At 37.8% G+C, this 17799-nt stretch overlaps 2 protein-coding genes across 3 annotated transcripts in view; both read right to left on the bottom strand.

The window, feature by feature from the left end:
- Positions 1-7004: 7004 nt before the first annotated feature.
- LOC124151719 (thyroid peroxidase-like) lies at positions 7005-13115 on the bottom strand. The gene is made up of 13 exons (XM_046524317.2): positions 13039-13115; positions 12516-12600; positions 12047-12174; positions 11353-11526; positions 11075-11126; positions 10756-10874; positions 10463-10567; positions 10040-10141; positions 8668-8828; positions 7928-8433; positions 7595-7767; positions 7354-7465; positions 7005-7123 (listed from the first exon to the last, which is right to left on the bottom strand). The coding sequence occupies exons 1-13, from the start codon at positions 13091-13093 to the stop codon at positions 7063-7065; spliced, it is 1833 nt and encodes a 610-aa protein (XP_046380273.2). The 5' UTR covers positions 13094-13115; the 3' UTR covers positions 7005-7062.
- Positions 13116-16318: 3203 nt separating this feature from the next.
- LOC124151718 (cell wall protein DAN4-like) overlaps positions 16319-17799 on the bottom strand; it is a 54301-nt gene continuing 52820 nt past the window's right edge. For both annotated transcript variants that reach the window (XM_046524315.2, XM_046524314.2), the window contains one exon: positions 16319-17504. In XM_046524315.2, the coding sequence (XP_046380271.2) occupies positions 17179-17504 (326 nt within the window). In that variant the 3' untranslated portion in view covers positions 16319-17178. The remainder of the gene's footprint in view (positions 17505-17799) is intronic.

Genomic DNA, 17799 nt, shown 5'->3' with positions numbered 1-17799 from the left:
CAACCAGTGTGATGGCGTACTCCTCCTAGGGCTGTATATATATATATATACTTCCAATGGCATAGATATAAAGTTGATAAAACATGATTGCGTTTATTGGACATTGTGGCTTGTATTGCTAACAACAACAAACAAGGACTGATCCCAGCGGAGGGCCACAGTTGGGTGGGTTGATCGTAATGATGACTCGATCTAATCAAGGCCCCTGAGTGGTAAATGGACATTTACTTCTCGCATCTCTACATCTTGCATTGGTATTTGTGATACGATCGCGATAGAGAAACTTATTGTAGGCTTATCAACATTTTACCCGTCTAATTATCAATTGCAAACGTACCAGAATGAGACGTCATGTCATTTTGTCGATTAAGGCATGAAAATATATGGTAATAGACTCGGGTTATTAAGTTTTCAGAGGTTCTGTGTTAGCGAAATAATTTGTATTTACTATGGTACTAACATGCAACCTTACTGATTACAGTAAACTACGGTTATAACGAACTCAAAGGGACTATTAATTTTAGTTCGTTATAACCGTAGTTCGTTGTAAGCATATATACAGCATAACTACAGCAGATAGTCGGGACCAAAAAAGTAAGTTCGTTATATCCGTGAGTTCGTTATAAGCGTGTTCGTTATAACCGTGGTTTACTGTATAATACAAGAACATCGTGGGGCGTACATACATAACATTATACATGTGAAGAGATTTCAGGAAACCTGTTTCTCTTAGCTGGTCTACCCACGTTCGCCGGTATAAATGTTTTGTAAACGTCTTTGACACGTGGTTTTGGTATGGAAGCAAAACCTGTCGAAACTACATTCTGTATAGGTCGGGTGGGTACGAGGTTTTGTGCGGTAAATATCTGAACTATGTGTAAAATCGATTCTGTGATAGGGTAAATATAAAACATCAATGCAAGAGAATATCCAGTCCTGATAAACGGGGCAAAATATCTGGGAACGTTTTATGATTGGGCCACTGGAAATCAGTGGTGACACTATGTAAAAAGAGGCAGTGGAAGCGTCACGTTTTGTCCATTGGCTTGAAGAAAGCTTTTTCAAGTGTTGTTGATATGTGTTGTGTGTCTTCCATTTAATGTTTCCAGTTGAGTAATCATCATCGACTGGTTTCTGTTCTGGTGATATAGATAATTGGATGCATAAACCTTTGATTTCATTAAATACTTGTAAGACGCATCGGTACACAAAACATATTCATATTCAAGCAAGAATTAACTGAAGTGTTATTTGCACATTCACGAGGTGTACGAGAGATGCAGCATTAGTTTTTAACCCAAAGTGTCTTTTTCCTTATGCAACACCCACCCTGGCAACTATTTAATTTTGAGAACAATGTGTGAAGCCCATGTCTGGTGTCCCCTGTCGTTATATTGCTTGAATATTGCTAAAAGCAGCGTAAAAACCATACTCACTCACTATCATATTGGAAGGTTTGCAGTTTCAAATATTTGATTTAGATTGGATAATTTTTTCTTTCGGCAGTCATATTAATTCTAAATATGTCAAATTTTAATATATTAATGCATGAATGTATGCTTAAAAAACACTTTAAAAAACTGTCATGTACGCGTAAAAATGTTGATGTGAAAACACAATTTGTGAGTATATGTACAACATACTATAGGTTTTATCTTAATTCAGATCGACAATCATTCAAAACATTGAATCTTTGTCGCGACGCTAACATCAAACATTTTATTTGGACATGTAGAATTGAGATATACATTCTGCGCTTTTTCTGACTTGACTTTGCATGTGTTTGTGACGAGTGCCACCTGTTGGGCAGGACACTTTTTTGCGAACACCTGATATCATCACTAGTTGATAGTGAATCATAAACACATGCTTATAATATAGTCGAAATCTTTAAATGAACTCTGAGTTTAGCAGATATTTCTTAGGATTACGGAAAGAGTTATACATTAACTTCGTTTTTAAAATGAGTAGAAGCTCATTGTCAGACAAGTTGTGTCAACTTAGTGTATTTTTCTGGATATTGTTTCGTCGTTTTTATTTCAATGTAGAGTTAGGTTACTTGCAGATTTGATCTCCTCATTTTACAAAATTATCTTTCGAGTAGTGGGAAAACAGAGAGGGTTTTACATAATGTTAAGAAAACTTTAGGAGGCTTCAAATGTGTCTGTACCAACTCTTCCTGTGACTCACCAGCTCAGCTGAATTCGGTCTAATAGAAATGTCTGTAAATTCCATGGTAAGACGATGAAGTGGCATTAAAATACTTAAATGTACTTACCTCCCGAATGTTACAGTTGACTCATTGTATGGTATTGCTGTCTGAACGTTCACTGTTGACTGGCTAAGAGATCAATTTCATCAGATGATTCACAGGATTGTAGGAATATATCATTCTTATTCTAGCTGTAACCTTTAATACCATCGTGGTCGTCATTACTTTTATTGTAACTACAGATGTTGGTTTTCATACCATTTTATTATTAAGGGATGGGATACAGTGGAATCGGGGTGTAGGCAGATAGACTTGGAGGTTGAAGTTGTATTGCTTCATTTTCAAAATATATGGTTTATTACCTTCTATTTTGCAGCCTTTATTACTTATTAGTAATAAGTTATAACCAATGCTATGTTTAGAGCAACATCTGCTTCTGACAGTTGATTCTGTTTTAATTCAGTCACAGCATTTTGTGGTCGCCTCCGGGAAGGACAAACGGCACGCGTATATCGGTTGTGATATGGAGTGGCGAAGATACAAACCTGGTAATGCATTTACTTGATCATAGTGAGTAAAATATAAGTACTACTTAAATGTGTGCTTGCTAATATGTTAAAATAGTTCCTTTTCTATTAAGTTTTGTGGAATGCCTATTTAAAAATATTTCTGTTATATCACGGCGTGTGATCTTGATATTGGAGGACAGCCAAAGTGAGTTTGGGCTTTGACGTTAAGACTTTGGTGAAACCCACGAAAACGAGTATGATGATGAGAATTCAGGTATTGGAACCCACATCCATAATTTGTTTTGTTTGTTTGTTTAACTCAGCAATATTCCAGCTATATGACGGTGGTCTATAAATAATCGAATCTGGACCATACAATCCAGTGCTTGACATCATGAGCATCTATCTACGCATAGGATAGTATGGCATGAATCAACCAAGCCAGCGAGCCTGAACACCGATCCTCTTAGTCGCCTCTTACAACAAGCATAGTCGACTCTCATGACAAGCAGGGCTTCCGGAAGACAGGCTCTGATCCGGATCTTCACGGGTAGACATCCATAGGATCATGGTACTCATAATCATGGAACAGCGCCTTAGTCCTCCGTACCACCCATGATCCTTCAAGTGTGGATGTTAATTAACGAAGCACTAGTACGTTTGCATAATAGCACTTTATGCAAATTTCCTATAGTAAAACTTTGCCTACAGCCCATTACAAACAAACTTTAAAAGTGATGCACATGGTAAGTTACACTTGCTAAACGCCCGAGCCGAGGGAACTGTTACTTCTCCGTATTCCATACATAAGGGCGTGCCTGACTCGGACATTAAATCCTATTTTAAATCCTATTTCTCAACAACAGTGGCTTGATAAATTGGTGTATCGTACGATCGCCTTAGCAGCACTTGTACATTCATCAATGCGACTGAATATTGTTGAAATGGTTACATGATACACAATTCCTTCATACTTGTTTTGTCAGGAAACATATAACGATAACATCAATCTACAACTTCACAATCTCGTTCAACTGTCTAACCTAACCTAACCTAAAGCATCCGGAGTAGAATATGTCTTCAGCAACTAATGCTTACTGTAAAAGGTGACAATGCTTTTCGTAAAAGGCGACTGACGGGATCGGGTGGTCAGGTTCGCTGACTTGGTTGATGCATGTCATCGATCCCAATTGCGTAGATCGATGCTCATGATATTATTCACTGGATTGTTTGTTCCAGGCCTGATTATTTACAGAACACCCTCCTTTAGCTGGAATATTGCTGAGTGCGGCGTTAAACAACAAAACAAGCAACTAGCTTAAGCATAAGAGAGGATTGACATTCTAGTTGAAATATGTCAACGATGACGCGCTATATGGAACAGGAAGAGCAAGGGCTATACAGATAAATATAACTGTTCCCTCCTTACTTCTCGGGTTGTCCAAATCAAACCAAGGACATTTGGCAAAAAAATGCTGCAGGTATATCGATGATTTGATATGGTTCAATAATGGTAAAAAATGGCCAATTCTCTTTCACTGATTTACTTACCTGAGACATAAAGAAGACCAGTGAAACAGATGAATCTGGTTCATATTTGGATATATGCATTCAGATTTCGAATGGACAATATAGTATCTGCAGGACTGTATGACAAGAGTGATGACTTCAAGTTTCCAACGGTCAAATGACCTTTATGTCGAACAACATTCCACCAGCTCCAATCCTTGGTGTTTATATTTCACTACTTTTGAGGTACAATCGAGCACGCCTTTTCGCGGAAGATTTCAAAGAGCGTCACACGACTCAACATCTAATGATTAACGACAAGGGTTTTGGTGTTTATTATTTACTTTGATTCTTCCGATTTTTTTAATGAGTTTGAGTTGGACTTCATTCATTTGCAGCTGATGTCGAACAACATAGTGTAATAAAGTTTAATTTTGCCCGTATTGTAATAAAGTATAGTTTTGCCCGTAGTGTAATAAAGAATAGTTTTGCCCGTAGTGTAATAAAGTATAGTTTTGCTCGTAGTGTAATAATGTATAGTTTTGTCTTTGCCCGTAATGAAATAAAGTATAGTTTTGCCCGTAGTGTAATAAAGGATAGTTTTGCCCGTAATGTAAGAACGTATAGTTTTGCCCGTAGTGTAATAAAGTATAGTTTTGCCCGTAGTGTAATAAAGTATGGTTTTGCCCGTAATGTAATAACGTATAGTTTTGCTCGTAGTGTAATGAAGTATAGTTTTGCCCGTAGTGTAATAAAGTATGGTTTTGCCGGTAGTGTAATAAAATACAGTTTTGCCCGTAATGTAATAAAGCATAGTTTTGCCTGAATTGTAATAATGTATAGTTTTGCCCGTAGTGTAATAAAGTATAGTTTTGCCAGTAGTGTTATGAAGTATGGTTTTGCCCGTAATGTAATAACGTATAGTTTTGCCCGTAGTGTAATAAAGTATAGTTTTGCCCGTAGTGTAATAAAGTATAGTTTTGCCCGTAATGTAATAACGTATAGTTTTGCCCGTAGTGTAATAAAGTATAGTTTTGCCCGTAGTGTAATAAAGTACAGTTTTGCCCGTAATGTAATAACGTATAGTTTTGCTCGTAGTGTAATGAAGTATAGTTTTGCCCGTAGTGTAATAAAGTATGGTTTTGCCGGTAGTGTAATAAAATACAGTTTTGCCCGTAATGTAATAAAGCATAGTTCTGCCTGAATTGTAATAATGTATAGTTTTGCCCGTAGTGTAATAAAGTATAGTTTTGCCAGTAGTGTTATGAAGTATGGTTTTGCCCGTAATGTAATAACGTATAGTTTTGCCCGTAGTGTAATGAAGTCTAGTTTTGCCCGTAGTGTAATAAAGTATGGTTTTGCCGGTAGTGTAATAAAATACAGTTTTGCCCGTAATGTAATAAAGCATAGTTTTGCCTGAATTGTAATAATGTATAGTTTTGCCCGTAGTGTAATAAAGTATAGTTTTGCCCGTAGTGTTATGAAGTATGGTTTTGCCCAAAGTGTAATACAGCATACTTAAAGCACGCGGACGCTGACGGTGAGATCGAGGACCGTTCTGTTCACAGATGGGTCCCGCTGTGTACCGGGACGTGCTGATGGACGTCTGAACGAATGATATCAGGTTTAGATATCTTCTGACCAGAAATGTTTAAATCATCACGTAAAATAATGATGTCATACATTCATACTTTATCTAATAGGATGTTTTCAGCAGGCCAGTTTTCATGTGCTTGGAATAAAGGTATAATAGTGTCCATTTATATAAATGACCCAAGAAATGATCGTAATAACAACAGGAGTATCAGTTTAAACAGTGCAAGACGATATTTACAACAAAAAATAACTGCAGATTATAATATGGGTCGAAATTAATAACAAAATATATGGAGAACAAGCAGGTTTAAGGCCTGGAATAAGGGATGACTTGTTCACACTAACTGCCCGTAGACAAAAATATTTTAGTAAACGTAGAGGTAGATATCTCATATTGCGCTTGTCTAATTTGCCTTCCTACAGCACAAAAACGTACAGATGTACTATAGCCTACTCGAACACTTGATTTGTCCCTGATTGATCATCTGTGGAATGCTTTGTATCGCCCTGTGCGCCAACGAAATCCATCACCACTCGCACTCCAAGCACTGCATGTGCCACTTCAGCAAGTATGACAGAACTTTACTCATCGCGTTATTCAGGATCCTGTTTGCCCCAATGAGCCTTCGCCGTCACGCTGTCATCAATACTCGTGGGGATCGCAACAGATAATGACATTCTGGTTTGTCCTGTTGTCATTACCGGGCCTGTGTAGTTGTGACGTCAGTTCACAGGTGAGCATGTCTCGCGGATTTCTGATGTGATCCTGTTTTGGTCACATTCACAATGTTCATAAACTCATACAACCTATGTCAGCTCTTAGAATATTAGTATATTATTGAATAGTTGAGTCAACTATAAAGGTGTTTTTAGAAAATAATTACTTCAGCATAAATTCATCACTTAATTCCACTTAAGGCAGGGAAATGTTATGTCATTTCCTCCACATATAAAACCTGGTGCCATCACCGATTTTCAGGCATCTATTCATATAATTTTGACTTCTATTTTGAATTAAAGCCCAGTGGAATCACTTTCAATGGATAGGCTAATCAAAACTGGTTGTTTTTATACGTAGACGAACTTATATTCATATTCACCTTCAGCAATAGATAGTTGAACCCCCAACACATCCTAATATGTAAGATTTCTTTATGCAAATATGACAAAGACACAGATACAAGTTCAAGTCTTTATTAACAGTGCTGACACAACGTCGTATGGGCATGCTGCTAGTTATTCCTTCCATCTTCGAAGCTTCACTTCCTTCAGGTTAGAGCAACTCACCTCCTGGTTTCTGATGATAAAACAAATCATTATTAGACTATATCAAAACTGAAGTCACATTGGTTGCTACAAAAACATTATAGATAACACGTATCAACAAATATAGACATGAGAATTAGCATTAACATTAGGACACTGCATTTGTAGATCAATTGACATGTAACAGTTCAAAACACAGCAATAATGTCCTTTCAACTGAACCGAAAACACATGTCACATGGATATTTGAACTCAACATACGCAGTTCCAGTGTTAACGTTGAGGAAGGCTGACCGCTGGATGGTGCTGAAGTTGTCGGCATTGTCACAGATAATTCGAGCTAATGACGCCCTTTTCAACTGCGTTATTTGATCTGAATTCAAACAAAGAAACGTTACAATTGAAGTTCTTGCTTTTTAATTGAAATGAAGACATCAAAACTTATATGTTATGACATCTACAATTAATCAATCAAGAAAACACACAGTCTGCGAGTATTTACCAGACGTGAAGCCAGTGACGGAGTCTGTAGATTCAAACCAGAACCTGTCCCCATCCCTTAGTTTCTCGAACTGTTTGCCGATCAGACAGATGTAAGTTCTTCCCACAGCTGCTCCAGCAAACGGAACTTCAGCAATACCTCCACTGTACAGGTCAATGTCATCCACGCTGTTACTGAATGAGGAAGGTCACATTGTACTTGAATTGTAAACGTCTTCAAAGATCAGATGCTCTAAGCACTAATTTGGTATGAAAATGTCACGGAACATGTTACTTAAATTACACGGATCAAATATGCAAAAGACACATTTTCAAAGAATAGCTAAACACTTACTATATATCCCGAAGATCGCGAGCTTGAATACCTCCGAAGTCAGTACCAGATGTGAAGGAGGTAATTTTGTCGAGACCACAGTATTCTCTCCAGTCGTTGTAAGGAGGGAGGCCATGTTCCCTTCCTCGCTGAATGTTCAGACTCACAATGTCAAATCCGTCCTTTGTGTCTGAATCCTCCTCAAACATTCTCTGCCTCATGCCATCGACATACCACGCATCAGCACGTTCACCTGCAGCGCCCAGAAAACTACTGATGACGTCATCCAGGCTGTTGATGACGTATTTTGTCCTCTTGAACAGGTCACCAGTGTCTACCACTTCGCTTCCTATTGTAAGGTTTTCTGGCACCATTGAATGTCCAAATCGGAAAGCCGCCGTTGAGAAGACGTTACTGAGAGAGGGGTCGAGGCTGGAATTGTAGTTGTAGTTGTCGAATCCGAGGGTGTAGTTTGCAACCCCATTGGCACTAAGGATTTCAGGCAGCCACTCATTGTATGTTATCACCTGATGGTATATACGATATGCAGTTAATTTCATCACATGTTTACTTTTAACCTTACATTTTAAAGGAAAAGTAGAGTTATGTAAATCTTAATTACTGTTTTCAACATGCCATTGACTGTTATGGGGCATATTATCAGTTGCCATTGGTGATTCAACAGACGCTAATACTATGTGCATGCACTGTTGAATATGTTGATCGTTTTGATGCATTTGTGTACGGAATAGAAACCTAACCTGTAGTTCAGCAACAACTATTCGTCTTGCTTCTTGGAAGAGTTTCTCGTCATCCCAGCCACTGTTGAAGCCCTTGAGAGCTGTTGCAACACGGTTGTGTTCTCTCATGAACAGAGTGTGCAGTGCCGTAAGTCCAGGGAAGACATTGACTCTCGAGTCACCTTGAGTAAAAAATACAATAACAGTTGCGACAGACAGACAGTATTATAGCCTGATTGCCGACGGTACAGTTGAGACTAAGTTATACTATATTGACACATGAATATACAGAAATTATACGTGAATCTGATATTAAAACATGTCATATATAAGTAGCCACAGAAAGGATCATATCTTTATTTTGTGAGTTGATAACATTTATCATTAACATCATTTCTATGATAAGACAGATGAATACATTTCAGGTTGAAGATGTGACTTTCAAGTTACTATATTTGCACAGATCGTGTGAAGATGAAACAGTTTAATAGCAGTGTCATGCAAAGAGATCGTTCTCTCGCTGATTACTTTTCCAATACTCAACATTTGAATGTGACAAACATTCTGTGGATTCCATACAGAAGAAAAGAACCACATGAAAGTAATAGACTCCTTACTTCAGATACCAGGTTATGTTTACATTGAAGTGGATATCTGCATTCTTCCATTCTCAGTTACTTTCTTCTCATTTAACTATTCTAACTTGACTATGTACATACACATTACAGCGTCTAGTTTCACTAAGAAGTGCTTCAGTTGAGGCACATTTAGCAAAACCTAAAAACGTTTGAAATATACAGTGTCTACATTTTCTATGGCAGCATCATATTTTGATCCCCATATTTCCGAACCATATAGTACTACATGTGCAAGTATGCATTAAAAATGAAACATGCTATTGAACATAATTTATACCTATTTTTTAAACAATTCCTTCAATGACATGCATGCCTTTGAAGCTTGAGTATAAGCGTCTGACCACATTACTTTAGAAGAAATCGTAACAACCAAATATTTTATCTTTCAGTTGCATTTAGAAGTTGATGTGATGAAGTAAGACGAGTTCTATGGATGAACAACTTCTTTATTACAATAAGTGCGACGTTTCGGTGTAGATCCTAACCGAAACGTCGCACTAATTGTAATAAAGAAGTTGTTCATCAATAGAACTCGTCTAAAATCAACCAAATATTTGATATGGCACATATTCTTGTTAGTGTGCAACATGCTATATTGCGCATACAATGCAGTATACCCGCATGATATCACAAAATATATTTGTTAAATGATTAAAGAAGGCCTGTATCATCAACATTGAAAATCATCAGAAATAACAAATCTTCATGTTACACAAACGTCTGTCAGGATATAAGTTTCTCTTGTTTGTAACAACCTGCTTTGAAACAGTAGTTGCTTGGATCAGAAGTATCAAGAAAGCAGTCGCCTGAATCTCCTTCCGGAAGAAGATTATTTGTTCCCACTTTCAGCAATCCAGCTGAAAAACACCCATATTGGCGAATTAGTACCGAAATATAGAAATCCAATTGTAAGTAATGCATTCAATTAATTAATTAATCAATGAATCATTAAAAGGAAAAGCAAATCATTGAATGTCTTTTGATGGATTACCTGTCATAAACTTACATATATATATATTACAAATTTAAACCGTTATGATGTGTGTGTGTGTGTGTGTGTGTGTGTGTGTGTGTGTGTGTGTGTGTGTGTGTGTGTGTGTGTGTGTGTGTGTGTGTGTGTGTGTGTGTGTGTGAAACAAATTTAAACCATTATGATACAATCAGAACCTGCAACTTACATCCAGAGTCAGTGTCTCTGAGCTCGGCCGTTTCCGAGTCTGAAATGCCATAGATGTGGGAACCGTCTATGAAGGCGGACAATTCATTGTACTGCTGTCGTGGATCTGGGAGGAGAGAATTCTGAGATACGTTTACTGTGTAAGGTTATATTTATGAGGTTTCAGCAAAGCTTTTTCTTCACATAAAATGTTTCCCAAACCGTTTTTCAGTTTAAAGAATGCATTACTAATTTAAGGCCGACTTTAATCAAATCAAATCAATATTGAGTTTTAACTCTTTATTAGATACTTACTTGAGGAATCCGTGCCTGTTCCGGAAACAGCCTCCGATCTCACCAGGTTCATACATTTACCATCGCCAAAGTAGAAATCACCATCAGGAAGGTTGATCGGGAAACATGGGGAGTCCGTGCTGATGACATGAGGACAGACTTGATTTTACCTTTATATTTTTTGTGATTTGTAGATACTACATTAATCCAATCTGACTGTTCTGATGTTTGCCATGTGGTATGGTGTTTAACCGTAAGTAATATGAATAGTAATTGAGCAGTATAATCATACTGTCTTGTGTAATGTTGTGTTCTGTATAATAGATAACATACAACTTACTCGCTCGGAACAGAGTCAGTTCGGTCGCAACACTCAATATCGTTCCCATTATCTGTAAACAAAGAATGTTGATGTTTGTCCAGAAGACATATACAAAAACAAACAGCCCAGGCATGAAATGTGTGTGATTGGTTTCAGAATTCAAAAGAAAACAAGAATCCAAAAGCCAATCATACACTTCAAAATGTAACTGTGATAACTGATCAATAAATAACATACAACGTATCAATACTAGTAATAAAATAGTCTAACGTACGGAAAATAAAAGTGGTACTAACCTGTAACTACCGGCGTTCCCGTAATGTCATGGTCAATAAACTGACCCCACTGCATCAACATGACGGAGTGTTTGTTGGAAAGGAAACTCAGCTCAAAGTGAACATGGTTGCTGATGCTTCTTGGGTTAGGCAGGTCTGAGCCATCAGTGGCCAGAGCTCTGGGGTTTCCCATTGCTGTAAATATACAGCAGAAATATCTGTTCGTTGTTGTCATCTTGTTTAAATATGCAGTTCTGTTTCGGCTTGGCTTATCCTCGCCTTGTAAACAGATAGATCATTGATTTCGTTTCCTGACTCTACAGCATCTTGTTAAAACATTACCTATAGTTTTAATAATTTTCTGTGTAAAATCAGAAACTGTTATTGCCGGATATAACTTATATAGCTTGTGCATCTGATGAAATGAGAATGATGGCTCACGTGGTTAAGCGATGATTAAGGGCGGAACTAATTACTCCCTCATTCGCTCACTCACTCATAACGTCACTTTAATACTTGGACTTTTTAAAGTAAAATGATTCATGGTCATTACGTAGTTAGATACTGTTGTGGCACTCACCAACAATCTCAGTCAATATTACTAAATCTGTTTTGAAACTTCATCGTCATTAGATATGTAGATATCGATGTAACGATACGGCATAGGCATTACGTTAATACTGAGCGTCCTAATAAGAACAAAACAGCAACTAACCGTCAGCATACTCAGGTTCCAGCCACCTCGCAAGTTGAGCACCTGCAGCTCCCCAGCCCGAATTTTCCACGTTATTGCACGTCCCATCAGCTGTCCTATAGGTGTCACTTGAGTCGCAGGTCGCTCGCCTGAGTTAAACGTATGTATTTGTTAGGGCATTTAATTCCTCTTAAACACGTAAAAGCACTCGAACTTGTCATAACACATGAAACGAAAACGTCCAAGTAAGACGAGAAATTTGTGATGTTATAACAGCCGAGGCATTTAATGCCCCAACATTAAAAAATTACCTTTTACACTGTTGGATATAATATTTTGAAAATGTTTACAGGTGGTTAAGCTCCGATAGGGGCATAAACGTGCACTTTTGCACAAAATAATTATATAAGGGTATAAGAAACATACTTTCTTTTAATGATGTTTATATTTACATGCCCTCATTCTACTTGTATTTCAGTAGCAGACATACCTGCTTCTGTAGACAGGTTCCATGTATCTTTTGCTCTTAGATGATCGTGAAATAAAGGCACATGGCGTCCTGCTTCCTCCGCACTCTGTCACGAAGACGGAGATGATGTAAATGATAATATAAAAATACCTGAATATATAACAACGTTAAAACCACGATGTTGTGTCATCTAACCTCCAAATATATCCACCCTCCATACAGATGTGACTACGTGTTAATCTACTCACAGAGTTATATTCTTAAACCAGCAGTATAGTTTCCATTCCAAATATTTATTTTGAAATACAGTAATAATCCTAAAAAATGGGATTGTACGTGTCGTCTTGAATCTTCAAATACATGACATGGGTATCATTTACTATCTTCGCAAACCGTTATACACTTATATATCTTTGACTCCAAACATATATTATTTGATATAAAAAGTAAAATTTTCTGGGTTATGTATGAAGCATTTTCATAAATAATAAGCTCTGAAGCAAATGTTCTGTAAGAGTCAAGAGTGTGAGTAGTAAATACATACCTGCATGTACAACGCAGAGGGCAATCAGTATAGCTTGGATTACTGGTGACTGCATACTGTCAGCTTCGTACAGAACACAACCAGTGTGATGGCGAACTCCTCCGAGGGCTGTATATATATATACTTCCAATGGCATAGATATAAAGTTGATAAAACATGATTGCGTTTATTGGACATTGTGGCTTGTATTGCTAACAACAAGAAACAAGGACTGATCCCAGCGGAGGGCCACAGTTGGGTGGGTTGATCGTAATGATGACTCGATCTAATCAAGGCCCCTGAGTGGTAAATGGACATTTACTTCTCGCATCTCTACATCTTGCATTGGTATTTGTGATACGATCGCGATAGAGAAACTTATTGTAGGCTTATCAACATTTTACCCGTCTAATTATCAATTGCAAACGTACCAGAATGAGACGTCATGTCATTTTGTCGATTAAGGCATGAAAATATATGGTAATAGACTCGGGTTATTAAGTTTTCAGAGGTTCTGTGTTAGCGAAATAATTTGTATTTACTATGGTACTAACATGCAACCTTACTGATTACAGTAACCTACGGTTATAACGAACTCAAAGGGACTATTAATTTTAGTTCGTTATAACCGTAGTTCGTTGTAAGCATATATACAGCATAACTACAGCAGATAGTCGGGACCAAAAAAGTAAGTTCGTTATATCCGTGAGTTCGTTATAAGCGTGTTCGTTATAACCGTGGTTTACTGTATAATACAAGAACATCGTGGGGCGTACATACATGACATTATACATGTGAAGAGATTTCAGGAAACCTGTTTCTCTTAGCTGGTCTACCCACGTTCGCCGGTATAAATGTTTTGTAAACGTCTTTGACACGTGGTTTTGGTATGGAAGCAAAACCTGTCGAAACTAAATTCTGTATAGGTCGGGTGGGTACGAGGTTTTGTGCGGTAAATATCTAAACTATGTGTAAAATCGATTCTGTGATAGGGTAAATATAAAACATCAATGCAAGAGAATATCCAGTCCTGATAAACGGGGCAAAATATCTGGGAACGTTTTATGATTGGGCCACTGGAAATCAGTGGTGACACTATGTAAAAAGAGGCAGTGGAAGCGTCACGTTTTGTCCATTGGCTTGAAGAAAGCTTTTTCAAGTGTTGTTGATATGTGTTGTGTGTCTTCCATTTAATGTTTCCAGTTGAGTAATCATCATCGACTGGTTTCTGTTCTGGTGATATAGATAATTGGATGCATAAACCTTTGATTTCATTAAATACTTGTAAGACGCATCGGTACACAAAACATATTCATATTCAAGCAAGAATTAACAGAAGTGTTATTTGCACATTCACGAGGTGTAGGAGAGATGCAGCATTATTTTTAACCCGAAGTATCTTTTTCCTTATGCAACACCCACCCTGGCAACTATTTAATTTTGGGTACAATGTGTGAAGCCCATGTCTGGTGTCCCCCGTCGTTATATTGCTGGAATATTGCTAAAAGCGGCGGAAAAGCATACTCTCTCACTATCATATTGGAAGGTTTGCAGTTTCAAATATTTGATTTAGATTGGATAATTTCTCTTTCGGCAGTCATATTGATTCCAAAAATGTCTAATTTTTATATATTAATACATGAATGTATGCTTAAAAAAACACTTTAAAAAACTGTCATGTTTGTGTAAAATGTTGTGAGTATATGTAACGACATACTATAGGTTTTATCTTAATTCAGATCGACAATCATTCAAAACATTGAAACTTTGTCGCGACGCTATCATCAAACAGTTTATTTGGCCATGTAGAATTGAGATATACATTCTGTGTTTTCTCTGACTTGACTTTGCATGTGTTTGTGAAGAGTTCCACATGTTGGGCAGGACACTTTTTTGCGAACACCTGATATCATCACTAGGTGATAGTGAATCATAAACACATGCTTATAATATAGTCGGAATCGTTAAATGATTTCTTTGGATTATGGAAAGAGTTATATATAAACTTCGTTTTTAAAACGAGTAGAAGTTCATTGTCAGACAAGTTGTGTCAACTAAGTGTATTTTTCTGGTTGATGCATGTCATCGATCCCGATTGCGTGGATCGATGCTCATGATGTCAATCACTGTATTGTCTGGTCCAGATTCGATTATTTATAGACCGCCGTCATATAGCTGGAATATTGCTGAGTCAAACAAACAAACAAAACAAATTATGGATGTGGGTTCCAATACCTGAATGCGGAGTTAAACAACAAACTAACCTATTTCTCGACAACTGTTGCTTGATAAATTGGTGTATCGTACGATCGCCTTGTCAACACTTGTACATTCATCAATGTGAATGAATATTGTTGAAATGGTTACACTCTAGCCTTCAGTATCAACTAACACTAGTCTGCGGTATCATAAATTTGTAGTCTTCAGCAACATCTTACACTAGTCTTCAGTATCATCTAACACAAGTCTTCAGTGAACATCTAACACTAGTCTTCGGCATCATAATTATATTTGTAGCCTCTATTATCATCTGACACTAGCATTCAGTATCATCTAACTTGAGCATTCAGTATCATCTAACACTAGTCTTCAGTATCTTCTAACTCTAGCCTTTATTATCATCTAACACTAGTCTTCGGTATCATATATTTGTAGCATTCAGTATCATCTAACACTATCCTTCAGTATCATCTACCTCTTGCCTTCAGTATCATCTAACACTAGACTGCAGTAACATCTGACACTAGTCTTCGGCATCATATATTTGTAGCATACAGTATCATCTAACACTAGACTGCAGTAACATCTGACACTAACCTTCAGTATCATCTACCTCTTGCCTTCAGTATCATCTAACACTAGACTGCAGTAACATCTGACACTAGTCTTCGGCATCATATATTTGTAGCATTCAGTATCATCTAACACTAGACTGCAGTATCATCTAACACTAGACTGCAGTATCATCTAACACTAGACTGCAGTAACATCTGACGCTAGTCTTCAGTGCCATCTAACACTAGACTGCAGTAACATCTGACACTAGTCTGCGGCATCATCTAACACTAGACTGCAGTAACATCTGACACTAGTCTGCGGCATCATCTAACACTAGACTGCAGTAACATCTGACACTAGTCTTCGGCATCATCTAACACTAGACTGCAGTAACATCTGACACTAGTCTTCGGCATCATCTAACACTAGACTGCAGTAACATATGACACTAGTCTTCGGCATCATATATTTGTAGCCTTCAGTATAGCCCATTTACAAAGAACACGAGAGAAGAATTATACAGTTTAATCCCTTTGGTCGAAGAAGCACATATTTTAGAAAGAAATGAAAAAGCGCATATTATATAGTACACAAAAAGTCAATGGAAGTAACATTTCATGCAGTGAAGTATAAATTAAAGAAACCAAAACAAGGTACACGCCATCCGTGAGATACCAACTTGTCCGTGTAACCTTCATCTACAGTATATAGACGCAGCCGTATGCATCTTGTCAGTCGAACGCCTGCAGTCGTGTTCTTCTGTGTCAAACTAAAACGACATTTGTCATTTGCTCAAGATGTAGATTGGGATGTGAAATAAAAGCGGCAAATCCCAATCCAAGATAAAAGCCGAAAAGAGTGTACGAGTCCGAGTATATCATGTAAATGGATGAATCACTGTCAAATTGTGATGACACCATATGTTCGCGAATTGTGAGCATATCCTGCCATAACGGTGGCAAAAGTCACCAACACATGCAAATCCAAGTCAATTATTCACATAAAAAAAACACACGGGAAGTTCGAAGACGCCTGACGTGACCCCCTTTGGAGGTGTTCTCGGTTCTTCAAGCAGAGAGGTGTCGTGTGAAATCAAAAGATCAGATTTTAATTAGGTTACAGTTGTTATTAAATAAGTGAGTGAATGATTATTGTTTACTCCAGCAATATATCCAGCAATAGTCACGCTGCGTCACAGCGACCTGGTAATTACATGGATCTGTAAAGCTAGTGGTTGATAGCATGACCAACGATCCATGCAGTCGTGGTGAGACATTTTAACCCCACAATCCCCACTGTCGGCTCTTACGTCGTGTGTCGTTATTCCACTCGAGAATCCCCAGGGATTTATTTATAAATGCCAGGGTAGTAGCTATGAAGCTGTCACAGACTCTTGTCAAGCGAGAAGGTTCGTGATGTATTTCGACGAGGCATTTTGAAAGCTCGATGTAACATTGACACAAATCTATCCATGTCTAGCAGAATGAGAGATCCAAACACTAGCACTAGAATTCCGATTCCCGATGCCCCAAGCGTCCCGGCAGAAGGTCGGTCATCTCGTGCTGAAGTCTTGGCTCGTCGGTAGGAAGATAGCATTTTTCTGTTCAGTAGTAATGTCTGCATCAACTGCTGCCACTCGATGCTGTTTGGTCCTGCGAGGTTCAGGCAGATTGAACTACACGTGGTGTTGCTAGGCCCTGGACGTGACCCTAGACAGGACAGATTCAGTGCGTTACAATATGACTGACAATGTTGTAAAATGCACGTGAAGGATAAGTGTCTTTATTTTCAAACATCAAAATTTAAAAAAAAGTATTATTCGGCTTTGCGAAATTGATACTATATGAAATACATATTTGTCTGATCAATATTATTCTTGAATAGCTTCGAGTTAGTGCTTCATTATGAGTGAGTGAGTATGGTTTTACGCCGCTTTTAGCAATATTCCAGCAATATCACGACGGGGGACACCAGAAATGAGCTTCACACATTGTACCCATGTCG

Source organism: Haliotis rufescens, unplaced genomic scaffold, assembly GCF_023055435.1.
Source record: "Haliotis rufescens isolate VD_foot unplaced genomic scaffold, xgHalRufe1.0.p SCAF_64, whole genome shotgun sequence".
NCBI classification, from domain to species: domain Eukaryota; kingdom Metazoa; phylum Mollusca; class Gastropoda; order Lepetellida; family Haliotidae; genus Haliotis; species Haliotis rufescens.
Note: the sequence above shows the minus strand (reverse complement) of the source record. Positions and strands in the feature narration are given on the sequence as shown.